The sequence below is a fragment of the Triturus cristatus genome, chromosome 3_1 (assembly GCF_964204655.1).
Source record: "Triturus cristatus chromosome 3_1, aTriCri1.1, whole genome shotgun sequence".
Lineage (NCBI taxonomy): Eukaryota > Metazoa > Chordata > Amphibia > Caudata > Salamandridae > Triturus > Triturus cristatus.
In genome coordinates this window covers 1,098,598,130-1,098,615,353 of record NC_140583.1, presented here as the reverse complement: position 1 = coordinate 1,098,615,353, position 17,224 = coordinate 1,098,598,130, and the positions used below count along the sequence as shown (strand labels likewise).

The window sequence follows — 17,224 nt, the reverse complement described above, 5'->3', positions numbered from 1 at the left end:
TAATGGATAGCACCGGCACTTCTCTGCACTTCTCCAATGCTTTTAATGGGAGAGTATCGGCACTTCTGAGCAGCAAACAGGTACTCTGAGACAGGGCATACATGCACTTCTATATTTCCATTTCAAGCACTTGTTAGGGTTATTTCTGTGTAAGTTGTTAATGGTCCATAAAAAAACACGAGTTGAAAAGTACAAGCAAGCTGGCATATTTGTTCTATTGAAGTTAACAATGTCGATCTTATTTGAAATGGAGCTTGTATAAAAGATAACAGTATTTGAAAAGTGTGGATGCAAAACTAGCCTGTTCATCGCTTGTATGTGTGTGTGTTTTTTCTACAGTTTGAGGGCTGCTACAAGGCCTACTCTAGGTTGGAAAACTTGAAAACGCATTTGAGATCTCATACGGGTGAAAAGCCATACGTGTGTGAGCACGAGACCTGCAACAAGGCGTTCTCCAACGCCTCCGACCGGGCCAAGCACCAGAACCGGACTCACTCCAACGAGGTGCGTTGTGGTAACAGCTTAGATTTTACAAGCCCCGTAGACTAGACCAGCGAGAATAAGGCGGTCTGGTACTGTTTGTTTTGTGTAAAAGCCAGACCACATTAGCTTTGCATCTGTAGCAAGGCTTTTATTTAAAGAAAACAAGTGGGGAAAAAAACCAGATGAAGCAGTGGGAACATTAGCCCAACTCACTGTTGGACGCGTGTGTGTGGTGCATGTGGGCGTGTGTGTTTGCGCATGCACTGTTCGGCTTTGTAAATTGCAGTCAGGGAGGGTTGCTTCACAGAGGTACCACATTAAAGCAATATGGAGGGCTCTATTCTTACAGTGCATGAAACAGAATCACTCAGTCCTCACATAAAAAGTAACCCGCCCACTGTACTCAAGTGAGACACCCCTCAAGAGCGACAGCAAACCATTGTTGCAAGCCTTGCAGGTCACATTGAAGGACGCCACTTTGTAATCCCTTTTGACTTACGATTCAAATCTATGTGGAAAGTGCGCATTGCAAGTCACAATGACAAGTGCGACTTGCAATTCCCTTTGCTCATTGCTTTTCACTTTTCTTTACCTTGTATAGCCTGCCTTTTTGCGTTGCAAAGGGTGTGTGAGGGAACAGACGGTTCCGTACATTGGTTGACACCCAAACTGTGTGATCCCGGGCAGGCCACTTAATTCTCTGCTCAGTTGCATCATTTACTGAAATTGGGAGCATTTGTGAAAAAACTGAGCGCCTGTCCTCTGTGGTGTGTAAACATTTGAAACTTTTTGTTCTCCCTGTGATGTATGTCTGTTGAGGAGTGCGAACTGATCATTCATTTGATAGAGTACGTAATTCTTTTCTCTACAGCAGCCCCGCACTATATCACACGTCCAACATTCTCAACAACTGGTACTCCCCTTAATCTCTAGTCTTGGCTGTTATTCGCCTGTCACCCCATGTGTCACTTGAAATCATGAATATAGACAGTAATTTTATTTATTTTAATTGATTGCTTGTGCTATGTCTTTGTTTATGTGGTAGGGACTGGAGCACCTATTTATATATGTCATGGTAATTACAACTAAATGTGTCTTGGCTTCTTTGACAGAAACCATATGTGTGCAAAATCCCCGGATGCACAAAGAGGTATACGGACCCCAGCTCTCTCAGGAAACACGTCAAGACCGTCCACGGACCTGAAGCGCACGTCACAAAAAAGCAGCGGAACGAAGGCCACCCGCGCACAAACCCACCAAAGGAAAATGGGGACAACGAGGCAAGTGCCAAGCATAGTGGCAAACTTTCCGGAGAGGACCATGACACCCACAGCACGAGCAGCAGCCTGGAAGACTGTTTCCAGGTCAAGACAATAAAAACTGAGAACACCATGGTAAGATAAACTAGCAAACAGTTCTATAATGCAATACAAACTACCAGTACAGAATTTCGAAATCAGTTATTAGAGTTTTATTGAGCCATGAGCACAGCCAACAACTTTTCACATTGCCCATAATTCTTCTGATCATATTTATAATAGAAATTATGGGAACTGTTTGCTTTTACAGCACATCATCCCAAAAGAGTTAAAGAATGGTGGTAATATGTGTTACTGTTCCTCCTTACAGGGAATACAGTGTAATGATATAATTGTGACAGATCGTGGGGGATTCATAGTAGGCACAAGATTTATATTGCTGGCAACAGTTTTTTAGGCCTCGTCTACAGACAACATTTAGCTGGTTGTTTTTGAGGCTTCTTGTGTATTATACCATCTGATAGAGACATCTAGCCGCAGGTTCCATTACCGTTAAACTTCCAGGCGCCAGGCTAGATCCGTACAATTTTTGATGGCAGTCCCCGTGCGCGCTCTGATAGGTGGCTTCGGTCGACTCCACGTGACTTTGTAGGCGTCGGGTTTGTCATCGTCGTGACATCTGTGTCGTATATAGGTCCCACTGCGGCGTGCTGACGTCAGTTCTTTTCTCTCTGCGCCAGCCAGCACAGATCCGTCGAAGACAGTTACCCTTGTCACTTTTTGACAGACTTTTTTGACGACTCCTTTAGGTGGGCTAGGTATGTCTAGTAAGAAAGTCTCAGGGTTCAAGCGCCTGTCACTGCGCCATGTCAGTTACAGACCCCCACTTGGTGTGTCTCTGGTGCCCAGAGTGCGGCCACGACAGAAAGTCGTGCTATGATTGCCTGGCCATGGCGCCAAAGGCTTTGAGGGAATGGTCCCTTTAGCTGATCGCGACCTGGCGTCCGACGCCACAGAAGTCACCTCATCAATCTCGCTCCCGGTCTCGGTCAAGGGGAAGGTCCGAGCACCGCTCCGGGGAGTCGAAGTCTTCTTCCTTGAAGATTCCGGTAAGAAGCACCATAAAAAGCACAAGAAGTCGAAGCGTGCTTCAACTTTGCCCTGTCCGTCATGCAACGAGATGGAGGAGCCTCGGTGTTCGAGGGCCCTTTCCACAGAGCGGGTGGCTGGTTGGACTCCATGTTTCCATCCCTCACCGAGAGCAACCCCCACCCAACTAAAAGAATTATAAGACGCCATGTGCGCCATATTTGGGTGGCCTGATCCTGCCGGTGCACCTTCGAGCCCCGCAGGTTCAACTGAAGGAGACCCAGTGGGTTCCGCACCTTCGGCTCCGGCAGCAGTACCACGGGCTCCTCTTGGATCCGTTCCCGAATGAAGACCGGCACCTGTTGTACCTCTGCGACCTTCCCCAGCACCATGTCCGACATTGAGGCCCACTGCATCGCTGGCGCCCACTGGCAGTGCCTCCCCATCATCATTCCAGACGACACGGAGCTGGTTGGGCGTCCAACGACGCAAAGACTGGCGCCAACTGAGCCATGCGGCTCCATGCCGTTCAACCTACCCTATTCTGAAGGGTTAGGAATAGATAATAAAGATTGAGAGTGGCAGCAGGATCTCTTGGAAATCACACAACCCTATCAAGAACTGGACTGGTGTGACGACCTGGGTGATGCCAGTGGCCTGGACACCTTCCTAGATTCTGGCATGCTGTCTCCCCCTAACCTGGCTTTGGAGGAGGGAGCTTCATTCTCAGTGGTGGTGCGTAGGGCTGCAGAGGTTTTGGACCTGCAGCTTCCTGTGGTGGCAGTTAAGACTAACGTCCTGACGGAGGTCCTACAGCATGGTGTCTCCTCCTTGGAACAGGTGCTGCATTTCAATGATACCTTAACAGATGTTCTACTGGGCACCTTGTCGAAGCCCAGCACAGGGGCTCCTGTGAATAGAACCATTGCCCGTCACCACTGCCCTGCACCGGGTGACCCAGCTTTCCTCTCTTCCCACCCCACCAAGCTTAGTGGTCTAAGCATCCACTTCCCACGACACGTTCCCTTTCTCAGGGATTACAAAAGGCTGGATAGCTTCAGTAAGAAAATCTTTTCTTCTACCAGCCTAGCATTGCAGTCGGTAAACACTACTTGCCTCTTGGGCCATTACCCCCATTCTCTATGGGACACTGTTGCGCAAGTGCTGTCCAGTGTCTCAGAGAAGGACCGAGCTCTCCTCTCTCAAGCCATTAGAGACGGGAGAAATGCAGCTAAGTTTGCCATAACATGTGGCTTAGATACAACAGACTCGCTAGGCAGCGCGATTTCCTCAACAGTGGCCGTTATGCGCCACTCCTGGCTGAGGTCATATGGCTTTTCGGGGGGTGTCCAGGTTAATCTTATGGACATGCCTTTTGATGGCTCCTGTCTCTTTGAAGACAAAGTGAACGCAGCGATTGAGCGTTTTCAGGACTCACGGGCTACGGTCAAGTCCCTAGGCCTCTCCACGTCATCCCAGCCTGTGTCCACGTTTCTGCCCCTTTCGTGGCTACGGAAGGGACTTCGAACCGCACCAACCTTATTCCAGCCAGAGAACCCCACAAGGCCAGCAACCTCTTCGGGGCAGCGGACACGGTTTGCCCCGACCCCGTGTGTAGGGTAGCTGGAAGTCAGGTCAAGCAACAGCCCCCTCCTTCACCACAAAACCCACCTAGTCCGATCCTTCTGGATCATGGATGCCCAGTTGTTAGCAGGATGCGCCATCACCGCCACCACTGGGGGGCTATCACCTCAGACAGGTGGGTGCTGCAAATAGTCCGAAGGCACTACTCCCTCCCCTTCAAGACTAATCCCCTTCCATGCCTCCAACTTACTAACGGTGACGGAGGATCACCTTGCCTTACTCCGTGAGAAAGTCGAGGCTCTCTTGGCCAAGGGAGCCATAGAGAGGGTCCCCAGGCCAGAAATAGGATGTGATTGCCATTCCAGCTATTTTCTGGTTCCAAAGAAGGATGGAGACCTTAGTCTTATTCTAGACCTCAGGGCCCTCAACTGCTTCCTCAAAAAGGAGAAGATCAAGATGCTCACCCTTGCTCGGGTCCCGTCTGCTCTGGACCCGGGAGACTGGATGGTAGCTTTGGACTTGCAGGATGTCTATTTCCGCATCACCGTCCTTCCTGTCCATCATCGCTACCTGCGGTTTACAGTTGGTCACGCGGACTTTCAGTTTGCCGTGCTCCCCTTTGGCCTCACCAGTGCCCCTTGGGTGTTTGCCAAGGTGATGGTGGTGGTTGCAGCCCATCTGCGGAGATCAGGGGTCACACCTGACTCCCTCTCGGATGCTTCCTTTCATCGGAGCGGTACTGGACACTGCAGTTTTGGGCCTATCCTCCTGAATGGCGAGTCCAGGATATACAGGCTATGATACCGATGTTGTAAGCTCAGTCCTGGATTTCGGTGCAGATGACTCTGAGGCTGTTGGACCTCATGGCCTCCTGCTAGTGGACCATGCCAGGTGGCACATGCGGGCTCTGCAGTGGAACTTTAAGTTCCAATGGGCCCAGTATCAGGAAAATCTCACCGACCTGGTTCAGATATTGGAGGGCAGCGCGAACCACCTGTGGTGGTGGCTGACAAACCGTGATTGGGTCAGGGGCAGTCCCCTCTACCTTCCCCACCCAGATCCCACAGTAGTGACGGATGCATCCCTTCTGGGATGGGACGGCCATCTGGGAGAGGTGGAGATCAGAGGACTCAGGTCTCTGGCGAAAGCCAAGCTCCATATCAACTTGCTGGATCTTTGTGCGATGCGGTTGGCACTGAAAGCCTTTTTACCATCCCTCAAAGGAAGGTTAGTTCAAGTGTTCACAGACAACACTACTGCCAAGTGGTACTGCAACAAACAGGGCAGAGTGGGGTTGTGGATCCTTTGTCAAAAGGCAAAGAAACAACCTCCTGAAGGCCTTAGAGCCCATTCTACCAGGGCAAAAGCAGCCACCACAGCTCTCCAGCATAGTGTTCCGGTTACTGACATCTGCCAAGTGGCAAGTGGGTATCTGCACACATTTGCCAGACACTACTGCCTGGCTTCTCAGGTCCGCAATGAGGGCCTCTTTGGCAGCTCTGTCTTGTAGGACTTCATGGTCTGAACCTTTCCGCAGTCCCTCCGGGGATGATATTGCTCGAGTATTTGTTCAAAGTTAATGAATCTGCGGCTAGATGTCTCTATCAGATGGACAAGTTACTTACCTCTGACAGTGCCTTATCTGGTAGAGACATTATCTAGCCGCAGATTCCTTACTGACCCACCAATCCTCAACGCACTGCCGATTGGTTTAGTGTCAGGCTTGTTTGCCCTTAAGGGCCTATTTTTTTTGGCACACCACAGTCTGTCACTTCATGGTTCCATGCTTCTGGCGTGGAAAGTTGTGAAAAGTATTGAAATATTTATGTTGAGGAGTTGCCTGTATAGACGACGCGGATGTCACGAGGACGACGAACCAGACACCTACGACATCACGTGGATTCGACAGACATCACCTATGGTACGCAGGGATAGTTCTATCAAAAATCTTCCGGATCTAACCTGAGGCCTGGAAGTTCAAAGGTAAGGAATCTGCAGCTAGATCATGTCTCTCCCAGATAAGGCGTTACCGAAAGTAAGTAACTTGTCCAATACTCATAGGGGCATTTGAGTCAGCCCATTATATACCATTCTTTGATACTTTTGACTAACTAATTTATTTGCTCCTTATTTGCTGGCTTTACTTCCTGTTCTTGTGTATGTCCCTCCCTGGGAGCATAGCTTTCTTACCATTGTTTTGATTGGAAGATTTGTGTCTTTCCACTGCTCCACATCACAGAACTACTTTTTTCTTTTTTTCCACACTACATGGAAGTGCATGAGTTTTCTTGCTATCTATCATGTGCGCTGTTTCTCATTGCCTTTTCTGCTCAGCTTTTTTTACCCCTCCACCTCAACATTTACTTACACCTCCACGCTGCCTGCTAAACCTTAGCTCACCTGCCCTGCCGCATGATGTTCTATTTGGAGAGCCGTCAGCTGAACATTGCTGTTGGGTTACTACTGCCTAACTAAGGTGCTTTCACTCACTTTTTATATTTTTTTGTAATTTACTGCACCAAAATGGGCATTCTCCGTCTTGGAATGGTTAATTAAAGAGAAAGACGTATCGCCACTGTAGCATCTTGACATATAGGTGCCCATATGTGTTGGTGCACGTGTTGTCATGATGGTGGGGCTGCCATAGTGCCTTGTCACCTAAGTACGCATGTGTGAAGTAGCATATGCATCATTGAGGTTTTTTTTTGCCTTTGCCAATACTTACTCCACGTGAGAACTGAGCAATGAGAGCACAGAAACATTAATTCTATTAGGACATCTCATGAAGAATATCTATTCCAAGAACATGTATACAATTGTGTTACTCTTAGAGAGCCTCTGTTGCCCTCCCCTTCTTCTTGTAGCAAATTGATTCTACGTGAGCCGCATAAACAAATGTATATTACAGTGACTTGCTACTAACCTGTACTGTATCCACTCTTGTGAATGTACAATCTTAACCCCATTTAATACCATTGTAATAGTTGGTTTATTTCACTTAAGCTAATGTCAGCTATTACATGTACAGATGGTGGTGGTGAAACGGCATTTCTGCCTGCCCTTATGTATTTTTTATAGGACGGTTGTACCTGAAATGTGCAACAACACAAATCTTATTGATTATGTTTCACAGGCACCAAGAGTAATTTCGGACATCACAGCACGAATTTAAATAGCAAAATATTAGATAGGAACAGTCTCACATTTCTAGAACTTTTTTCCCAGAAGTTTTGGTTTATACTTACATTATTTTTGATGTGCACAGCAACACTGCAAGAAATAAAAAAAAATGTGGAATGAGAAATAAAAAATACAAATTGCTCGATACCTTTATTTTTTCTTGATTCTTATTACCATTTTGGTTCTATGAGCGGCCTTGTGTCAAATAAGGCCAACATGATATATATATATATATACATATATAAATATATTCACGCTCCGTAGCCAGTCCCACCAGGTGAGCAGCACTCGAACACGCACTAAGGTGGCAAGCCTTTAATTCAGGGTACAAGCAGGTTCAGTTTGCAGTTTCAATCAAACAGCCAGAAAGCGATTCGCCTGACGCGTTTCGAAAGTCAATCTTTCTTCTTCAGAGGCAGTCGCTGTAGTGAATGTGTGCTCCGGTCTCCATGCTTAAATGCCAAAATCACGCCCCCAGATGGGCTGGCCAAATGACCCTCGGCATTATGGGTGATGGAGTCCCGGTCAATCAGACCTCAGATGGTGCACTAATTTCTGTTAAAATATTTTCAGCCCACAGATGAGCCACCGCAAACAGTGCCTGCCATCAATCCCAAGCGCATGCTCCCACTTTACGGCTTGACAGATGCTCTGCCGTGTGGCCCCCTCTCTTCACGGGGTGGTGCAAGCTCGACGGCTGGGTCGCCGCCTAATATTCACGCTCCGTAGCCAGTCCCACCAGGTGAGCAGCACTCGAACACGCACTAAGGTGGCAAGCCTTTAATTCAGGGTACAAGCAGGTTCAGTTTGCAGTTTCAATCAAACAGCCAGAAAGCGATTCGCCTGACGCGTTTCGAAAGTCAATCTTTCTTCTTCAGAGGCAGTCGCTGTAGTGAATGTGTGCTCCGGTCTCCATGCTTAAATGCCAAAATCACGCCCCCAGATGGGCCGGCCAAATGACCCTCGGCATTATGGGTGATGGAGTCCCGGTCAATCAGACCTCAGATGGTGCACTAATTTCTGTTAAAATATTTTCAGCCCACAGATGAACCACCGCAAACAGTGCCTGCCATCAATCCCAAGCGCATGTTCCCACTTTACGGCTTGACAGATGCTCTGCCGTGTGGCCCCCTCTCTTCATGGGGTGGTGCAAGCTCGACGGCTGGGTCGCCGCCTACTATTCACGCTCCGTAGCCAGTCCCACCAGGTGAGCAGCACTCGAACACGCACTAAGGTGGCAAGCCTTTAATTCAGCCGAGGGTCATTTGGCCGGCCCATCTGGGGGCGTGATTTTGGCATTTAAGCATGGAGACCGGAGCACACATTCACTACAGCGACTGCCTCTGAAGAAGAAAGATTGACTTTCGAAACGCGTCAGGCGAATCGCTTTCTGGCTGTTTGATTGAAACTGCAAACTGAACCTGCTTGTACCCTGAATTAAAGGCTTGCCACCTTAGTGCGTGTTCGAGTGCTGCTCACCTGGTGGGACTGGCTACGGAGCGTGAATATTAGGCGGCGACCCAGCCGTCGAGCTTGCACCACCCCGTGAAGAGAGGGGGCCACATGGCAGAGCATCTGTCAAGCCGTAAAGTAGGAGCATGCGCTTGGGATTGATGGCAGGCACTGTTTGCGGTGGCCCATCTGTGGGCTGAAAATATTTTAACAGAAATGAGTGCACCATCTGAGGTCTGATTGACCGGGACTCCATCACCCATAATGCCGAGGGTCATTTGGCCGGCCCATCTGGGGGCGTGATTTTGGCATTTAAGCATGGAAACCGGAGCACACATTCACTACAGCGACTGCCTCTGAAGAAGAAAGATTGACTTTCAAAACGCGTCAGGCGAATCGCTTTCTGGCTGTTTGATTGAAACTGCAAACTGAACCTGCTTGTACCCTGAATTAAAGGCTTGCCACCTTAGTGCGTGTTCGAGTGCTGCTCACCTGGTGGGACTGGCTACGGAGCGTGAATATTAGGCGGCGACCCAGCCGTCGAGCTTGCACCACCCCGTGAAGAGAGGGGGCCACACGGCAGAGCATCTGTCAAGCCGTAAAGTGGGAGCATGCGCTTGGGATTGATGGCAGGCACTGTTTGCGGTGGCTCATCTGTGGGCTGAAAATATTTTAACAGAAATTAGTGCACCATCTGAGGTCTGATTGACCGGGACTCCATCACCCATAATGCCGAGGGTCATTTGGCCGGCCCATCTGGGGGCGTGATTTTGGCATTTAAGCATGGAGACCGGAGCACACATTCACTACAGCGACTGCCTCTGAAGAAGAAAGATTGACTTTCGAAACGCGTCAGGCGAATCGCTTTCTGGCTGTTTGATTGAAACTGCAAACTGAACCTGCTTGTACCCTGAATTAAAGGCTTGCCACCTTAGTGCGTGTTCGAGTGCTGCTCACCTGGTGGGACTGGCTATGGAGCGTGAATATTAGGCGGCGACCCAGCCGTCGAGCTTGCACCACCCCGTGAAGAGAGGGGGCCACACGGCAGAGCATCTGTCAAGCCGTAAAGTGGGAGCATGCGCTTGGGATTGATGGCAGGCACTGTTTGCGGTGGCTCATCTGTGGGCTGAAAATATTTTAACAGAAATTAGTGCACCATCTGAGGTCTGATTGACCGGGACTCCATCACCCATAATGCCGAGGGTCATTTGGCCGGCCCATCTGGGGGCGTGATTTTGGCATTTAAGCATGGAGACCGGAGCACACATTCACTACAGCGACTGCCTCTGAAGAAGAAAGATTGACTTTCGAAACGCGTCAGGCGAATCGCTTTCTGGCTGTTTGATTGAAACTGCAAACTGAACCTGCTTGTACCCTGAATTAAAGGCTTGCCACCTTAGTGCGTGTTCGAGTGCTGCTCACCTGGTGGGACTGGCTACGGAGCGTGAATATTAGGCGGCGACCCAGCCGTCGAGCTTGCACCACCCCGTGAAGAGAGGGGGCCACACGGCAGAGCATCTGTCAAGCCGTAAAGTAGGAGCATGCGCTTGGGATTGATGGCAGGCACTGTTTGCGGTGGTTCATCTGTGGGCTGAAAATATTTTAACAGAAATTAGTGCACCATCTGAGGTCTGATTGACCGGGACTCCATCACCCATAATGCCGAGGGTCATTTGGCCGGCCCATCTGGGGGCTTGATTTTGGCATTTAAGCATGGAGACCGGAGCACACATTCACTACAGCGACTGCCTCTGAAGAAGAAAGATTGACTTTCAAAACGCGTCAGGCGAATCGCTTTCTGGCTGTTTGATTGAAACTGCAAACTGAACCTGCTTGTACCCTGAATTAAAGGCTTGCCACCTTAGTGCGTGTTCGAGTGCTGCTCACCTGGTGGGACTGGCTACGGAGCGTGAATATTAGGCGGCGACCCAGCCGTCGAGCTTGCACCACACCGTGAAGAGAGGGGGCCACACGGCAGAGCATCTGTCAAGCCGTAAAGTGGGAGCATGCGCTTGGGATTGATGGCAGGCACTGTTTGCGGTGGCTCATCTGTGGGCTGAAAATATTTTAACAGAAATTAGTGCACCATCTGAGGTCTGATTGACCGGGACTCCATCACCCATAATGCCGAGGGTCATTTGGCCGGCCCATCTGGGGGCGTGATTTTGGCATTTAAGCATGGAGACCGGAGCACACATTCACTACAGCGACTGCCTCTGAAGAAGAAAGATTGACTTTCGAAACGCGTCAGGCGAATCGCTTTCTGGCTGTTTGATTGAAACTGCAAACTGAACCTGCTTGTACCCTGAATTAAAGGCTTGCCACCTTAGTGCGTGTTCGAGTGCTGCTCACCTGGTGGGACTGGCTACGGAGCGTGAATATTAGGCGGCGACCCAGCCGTCGAGCTTGCACCACCCCGTGAAGAGAGGGGGCCACACGGCAGAGCATCTGTCAAGCCGTAAAGTGGGAGCATGCGCTTGGGATTGATGGCAGGCACTGTTTGCGGTGGCTCATCTGTGGGCTGAAAATATTTTAACAGAAATTAGTGCACCATCTGAGGTCTGATTGACCGGGACTCCATCACCCATAATGCCGAGGGTCATTTGGCCGGCCCATCTGGGGGCGTGATTTTGGCATTTAAGCATGGAGACCGGAGCACACATTCACTACAGCGACTGCCTCTGAAGAAGAAAGATTGACTTTCGAAACGCGTCAGGCGAATCGCTTTCTGGCTGTTTGATTGAAACTGCAAACTGAACCTGCTTGTACCCTGAATGAAAGGCTTGCCACCTTAGTGCGTGTTCGAGTGCTGCTCACCTGGTGGGACTGGCTACGGAGCGTGAATATTAGGCGGCGACCCAGCCGTCGAGCTTGCACCACCCCGTGAAGAGAGGGGGCCACACGGCAGAGCATCTGTCAAGCCGTAAAGTGGGAGCATGCGCTTGGGATTGATGGCAGGCACTGTTTGCGGTGGCTCATCTGTGGGCTGAAAATATTTTAACAGAAATTAGTGCACCATCTGAGGTCTGATTGACCGGGACTCCATCACCCATAATGCCGAGGGTCATTTGGCCGGCCCATCTGGGGGCGTGATTTTGGCATTTAAGCATGGAGACCGGAGCACACATTCACTACAGCGACTGCCTCTGAAGAAGAAAGATTGACTTTCGAAACGCGTCAGGCGAATCGCTTTCTGGCTGTTTGATTGAAACTGCAAACTGAACCTGCTTGTACCCTGAATTAAAGGCTTGCCACCTTAGTGCGTGTTCGAGTGCTGCTCACCTGGTGGGACTGGCTACGGAGCGTGAATATTAGGCGGCGACCCAGCCGTCGAGCTTGCACCACCCCGTGAAGAGAGGGGGCCACACGGCAGAGCATCTGTCAAGCCGTAAAGTGGGAGCATGCGCTTGGGATTGATGGCAGGCACTGTTTGCGGTGGCTCATCTGTGGGCTGAAAATATTTTAACAGAAATTAGTGCACCATCTTAGGTCTGATTGACCGGGACTCCATCACCCATAATGCCGAGGGTCATTTGGCCGGCCCATCTGGGGGCGTGATTTTGGCATTTAAGCATGGAGACCGGAGCACACATTCACTACAGCGACTGCCTCTGAAGAAGAAAGATTGACTTTCGAAACGCGTCAGGCGAATCGCTTTCTGGCTGTTTGATTGAAACTGCAAACTGAACCTGCTTGTACCCTGAATTAAAGGCTTGCCACCTTAGTGCGTGTTCGAGTGCTGCTCACCTGGTGGGACTGGCTACGGAGCGTGAATATTAGGCGGCGACCCAGCCGTCGAGCTTGCACCACCCCGTGAAGAGAGGGGGTCACACGGCAGAGCATCTGTCAAGCCGTAAAGTGGGAGCATGCGCTTGGGATTGATGGCAGGCACTGTTTGCGGTGGCTCATCTGTGGGCTGAAAATATTTTAACAGAAATGAGTGCACCATCTGAGGTCTGATTGACCGGGACTCCATCACCCATAATGCCGAGGGTCATTTGGCCGGCCCATCTGGGGGCGTGATTTTGGCATTTAAGCATGGAAACCGGAGCACACATTCACTACAGCGACTGCCTCTGAAGAAGAAAGATTGACTTTCGAAACGCGTCAGGAGAATCGCTTTCTGGCTGTTTGATTGAAACTGCAAACTGAACCTGCTTGTACCCTGAATTAAAGGCTTGCCACCTTAGTGCGTGTTCGAGTGCTGCTCACCTGGTGGGACTGGCTACGGAGCGTGAATATATAAATATATATATATACACACACACACACACATATATATATAAAATTCACTGAAAAAACCATAGGTTTCACACATGTTATAGTTAGCGGAAATTTTACTGATAAAAAACCAATGAAATTCCCCCGATATAGTTAGTGCAGGAAACTATAACTCACGCGACCGCAATCCTCTGCTGATGCTAATACTGTATTTAGACACTTATTTGCCCATGTCTTCTTCCATAAATTTTTAGCTATACATATATTACAAATATTTTTTTTTCATAAAGACACATATGTCATCAGCAGAAGATTGCGGTCGCGTGAGTTATAGTTTCCTGCACTAACTATAACGGGGGAATTTCATTGGTTTTTTTATCTTTAAAATTTTAAATTTCCGCTAACTATAACATGTGCGAAACCTATGGTTTTTTCAGTGAATTTGCAAGGTTTTTTAAATGCTAATTCCTAACTATAACGTGTGTGAAACCTATGGTTTTTTCAGTGAATTTGTACGGTTTTTTAAATGCTAAGTTACTTTACGCCATTCGTGGCGTGCGCGCCCATTTAACGCAGTTCGTTCCGTGCGCGTTTCGTTCCACTTTGCGCAGTTAGTGCCGTGCACGCACGGTGGGCACGTGGTGCGCTAAGCGCACCGCGTGCCCACGTTACGTTAGATGGGCCATGTACGCACGATGCGCTTCGCGCACCGTGCGCACATGGAGGACATAATATGCGCTTCCTTGTGATAGGTAATCTGTTGAAATTTTTTTCGGCCACCATTTGTACACGGGGTGGAGAGAGTGGTGTTTTTTTTTTTTAATAATTATTTACCGTACGCGTACGGTAAGCGTACGGTAAGCGTAATCGGCGAAATTTTCGAAAAATAAAAAATTACCGTTTTTTGCCTTGGGGGATCTTTGAAGACTCAACTAACATGGTTATGTGCATGGGCGCTGTCTAAACAGCCCCTTTATATGTTTTTGGCATTTGTTTATCAGCTCCCCCCTCAGAGTGCGAGAGAGAAAATGGCGGCCGCCGCTTCCTGGTTTCGACTGATTCGAATGTTTACTAAGATCTAAGGGCCAATCAGAATCGCGCTCGCGCACGCCACCGTACGCGTACGGTAAGCGCACCGTAAGCGCACCGTAAGCTGGCTCAGATATATATATTGGCTATTTTCTCAGAATCTACTGAACAGATTTACACCAAACCTACAAAAGGCACTTCCTTGACCTGAGGACTACCTCTCTGCCAAATTTCAAGTAATTCTGTTCAGCCGTTCGGGCTGTAGCTGTGTCTAAAGGTCCTATGGAAAAATGCATGGGAAAAACGCGTTTTGGGACCCCCCTTTTATCTCAGCCCCCGCTTGACGAATCCCCCCGAGACTTTCAGGGTAGGAGCGGAGCGTTGCGCCCCACCTATTTTGAAAGATTCGCGAGGATTCGTCAACCGGCGCCAAAGTTATTCAAAATAGAATGTTGCGGATTTCCTATGGAAACGTGGTCCTAACTATAACTACCTACTGGCGACCGCCAGTAGGTAATTATGATATATATATATCATTTATATATTTACATGTCATATATATATAATGTGGGAGGGCAACAAGCAGATTCGGCATCGCAGGGTAGGTCCTCCGCTGAGTGGGCGCGAGACAACGACTAGCGTTACTTTAAAGTGTCCATTCTATGCCGCAATTCGATGGGGCCAGTCTTGAATATATTTTAGATTGGCTTCTGCACCTACGGATACCACACCCTTCTGGTGCAACAAAACTGGTAAAACTAGGTTAATACACCACATTACCACTCAATTGAGTGTAGATTCATCATCTTATTTAGGTCCTGAAGAATTGCCGCCAGATCATTCCGACTACATAGGCAAGAAACGTGTTGAAAGAAGTAATTTAAGTGCAACTGTCTGCAACATTACTGTAGACAGTCGCCACATTGATTTTAATCAGGGTGGGAGGCAGGATCATTAAAATTAGTCTCCCTGATCCTCCCATTTCCCTGTTTTAATCTACATGGTCTACTAGTACCTACACCACTGCTACACTATTAGGGCCCCTTACACACACTGCACCAAACGGCAAGGAATAAAAGATCTCCGCCAAAGAGCCCCTACTTAGGGTGCTCGTTGGGTATTGCAGCGCCGACTTGACGAGGAGCATGCCTGATGATGAAGAATGAAACCTAGCGGGCTGGGTGTGTGAGGGCTTTCATTTCGAAAGGAAGAATTCCCCAACCTCCCTCTCGTTAGCCACCATTGGATCTCGCCCCATTTTGTTCACCTTCAGTCCCCTTAGGAACTGAATATTTTTTTTGTTTAATAGGGCAACAAGCAGTGGCATAACAAAAGCCCCTGCAGCCCCCATGGTGCAGGGGGGCCCGACCTCCGGGCCCCTCCTCCGGCACTGGCATGCACCAGCTCTGAGAGCTTTGAAATGGCTTCAGAGCGTGGGCGGATCCCTGCATGTAATTTGCAGGGTGGCCCCCTCAAGATACGTTAACCACTGGCAACAAGAATATTACCTGATGGGGAAAGGGACTCATAGATGTTTTAAGAGTATGATTATGTGTGAATTGCATTTTATATTGTATTGATGTACTATTTTTTTGATTACATCTCAGTTCTATGGTAAAAGGAATGCTTGGTTAACTAAACTAAACACATTTCATTGTGATGGTCCGCATCACCGCATTGAAATGCAATGTCCCGCATTATAGCGCCTCCTCAGCTGTGAAGCCGGAGTGCTGCTATAATGCACCATGCTGAGAAAGCTGCAGTGGCAGCGTGCAGAGCGTTCTGTTCCCGGCTACTTGGGGGCTGGCTCATCTGCACAATGTCCTCTACTAGTCGCTAGTTCTCTGCTACAATGTAACCAGTACACACACCCAACACTACGTGGCACATAACATTCACTGACTAACGTCAGGAGTCAGTGCGGGGGCAGCCCAATGGCTTTTTCCCAGACACTGTCAGTTTGTCAGAACAAATCGCCCGTGGTGCAAAAGGGGGACATTTTATGAAGTTTAAGTGGGTAATAGCACCAAGCGGTATGTAATCCCACAACCAGACCCGATCCCACTAGCTGCTGACTCATGAAGTACCTGCTGCTTGCAACATGGAAGAGACGCTCACACAGTGGCAGTATTAATTGATCCCGCGACCTGACTTACCTGACCCTACCCGGCACCGGCGGCAAGGCTGAGTATGAGCCAGGGTAGTGGTTGTTCTCAGCCCTGAGCATTGTCACCAGTCCAGTCTGTGTGACAGAATCATGCGGCATGGCGTTGATTGCAGCCGGAGTCCACCAGTGGGGGCCGGCCACGCGCCTGTTGCCGGGGCACCGGCTCGCCTCGCAAAGAAGTGAGTTACTGTGCCTGAGTGACAGAGCCGGTATTCTCCTAGTTGCACTTCACTTGCTATGCTAATAAAAGTGCGTCGCAGTCTTCATAAGTGGCCTGCGGCCATGTTACAGAGAACTATGAAATCACGCAGTCCGTCTGCTCAGCAGTTTTGCGCACTAACTCGTTTTGGGACGGGGTGACTTAGAACCACTGACTGTAGCGTGCTGCGAGCGGACTCCGGCCGGGCGGTCGGCCCTCAGGCATTAATAATTTTTTATTAGTGTGAGCTAATAGTTTTTATGAAATAATACAATCGCTGATATTTATATGTTTCCCATTGCTTGATTTTGCGCGTGAGAAAGTGTTACTCATAGTTTATGAAATGGCGGTCATTATGATGCTGAAATTATGAAAATGTCACACATAGCAATCTGAAACCTTGGCAGCTATGAAAAAGAGACCTTTTTTGCAGTGAAAATTTTAATTGTTTGCAAATTTAGCGTCATTTGTCTTATGTAAACTATGGATTTAAATCTGTGACTTAATCTATTTGCTTTATAATTTTTTTTTAACAGGCAGCACCAAATAGTACTACTGAAT

At 48.8% G+C, this 17,224-nt stretch overlaps 1 protein-coding gene across 1 annotated transcript in view; it reads left to right on the top strand.

Moving 5' to 3' along the window:
- Positions 1 to 17,224, top strand: part of GLI2 (GLI family zinc finger 2) — a 231,520-nt gene that overhangs the window by 191,791 nt on the left and 22,505 nt on the right. The window contains exons 10-11 of the mRNA XM_085645973.1: positions 340 to 504; positions 1,596 to 1,877. Of these exons, the coding sequence (XP_085502099.1) occupies positions 340 to 504; positions 1,596 to 1,877 (447 nt within the window). The remainder of the gene's footprint in view (positions 1 to 339; positions 505 to 1,595; positions 1,878 to 17,224) is intronic.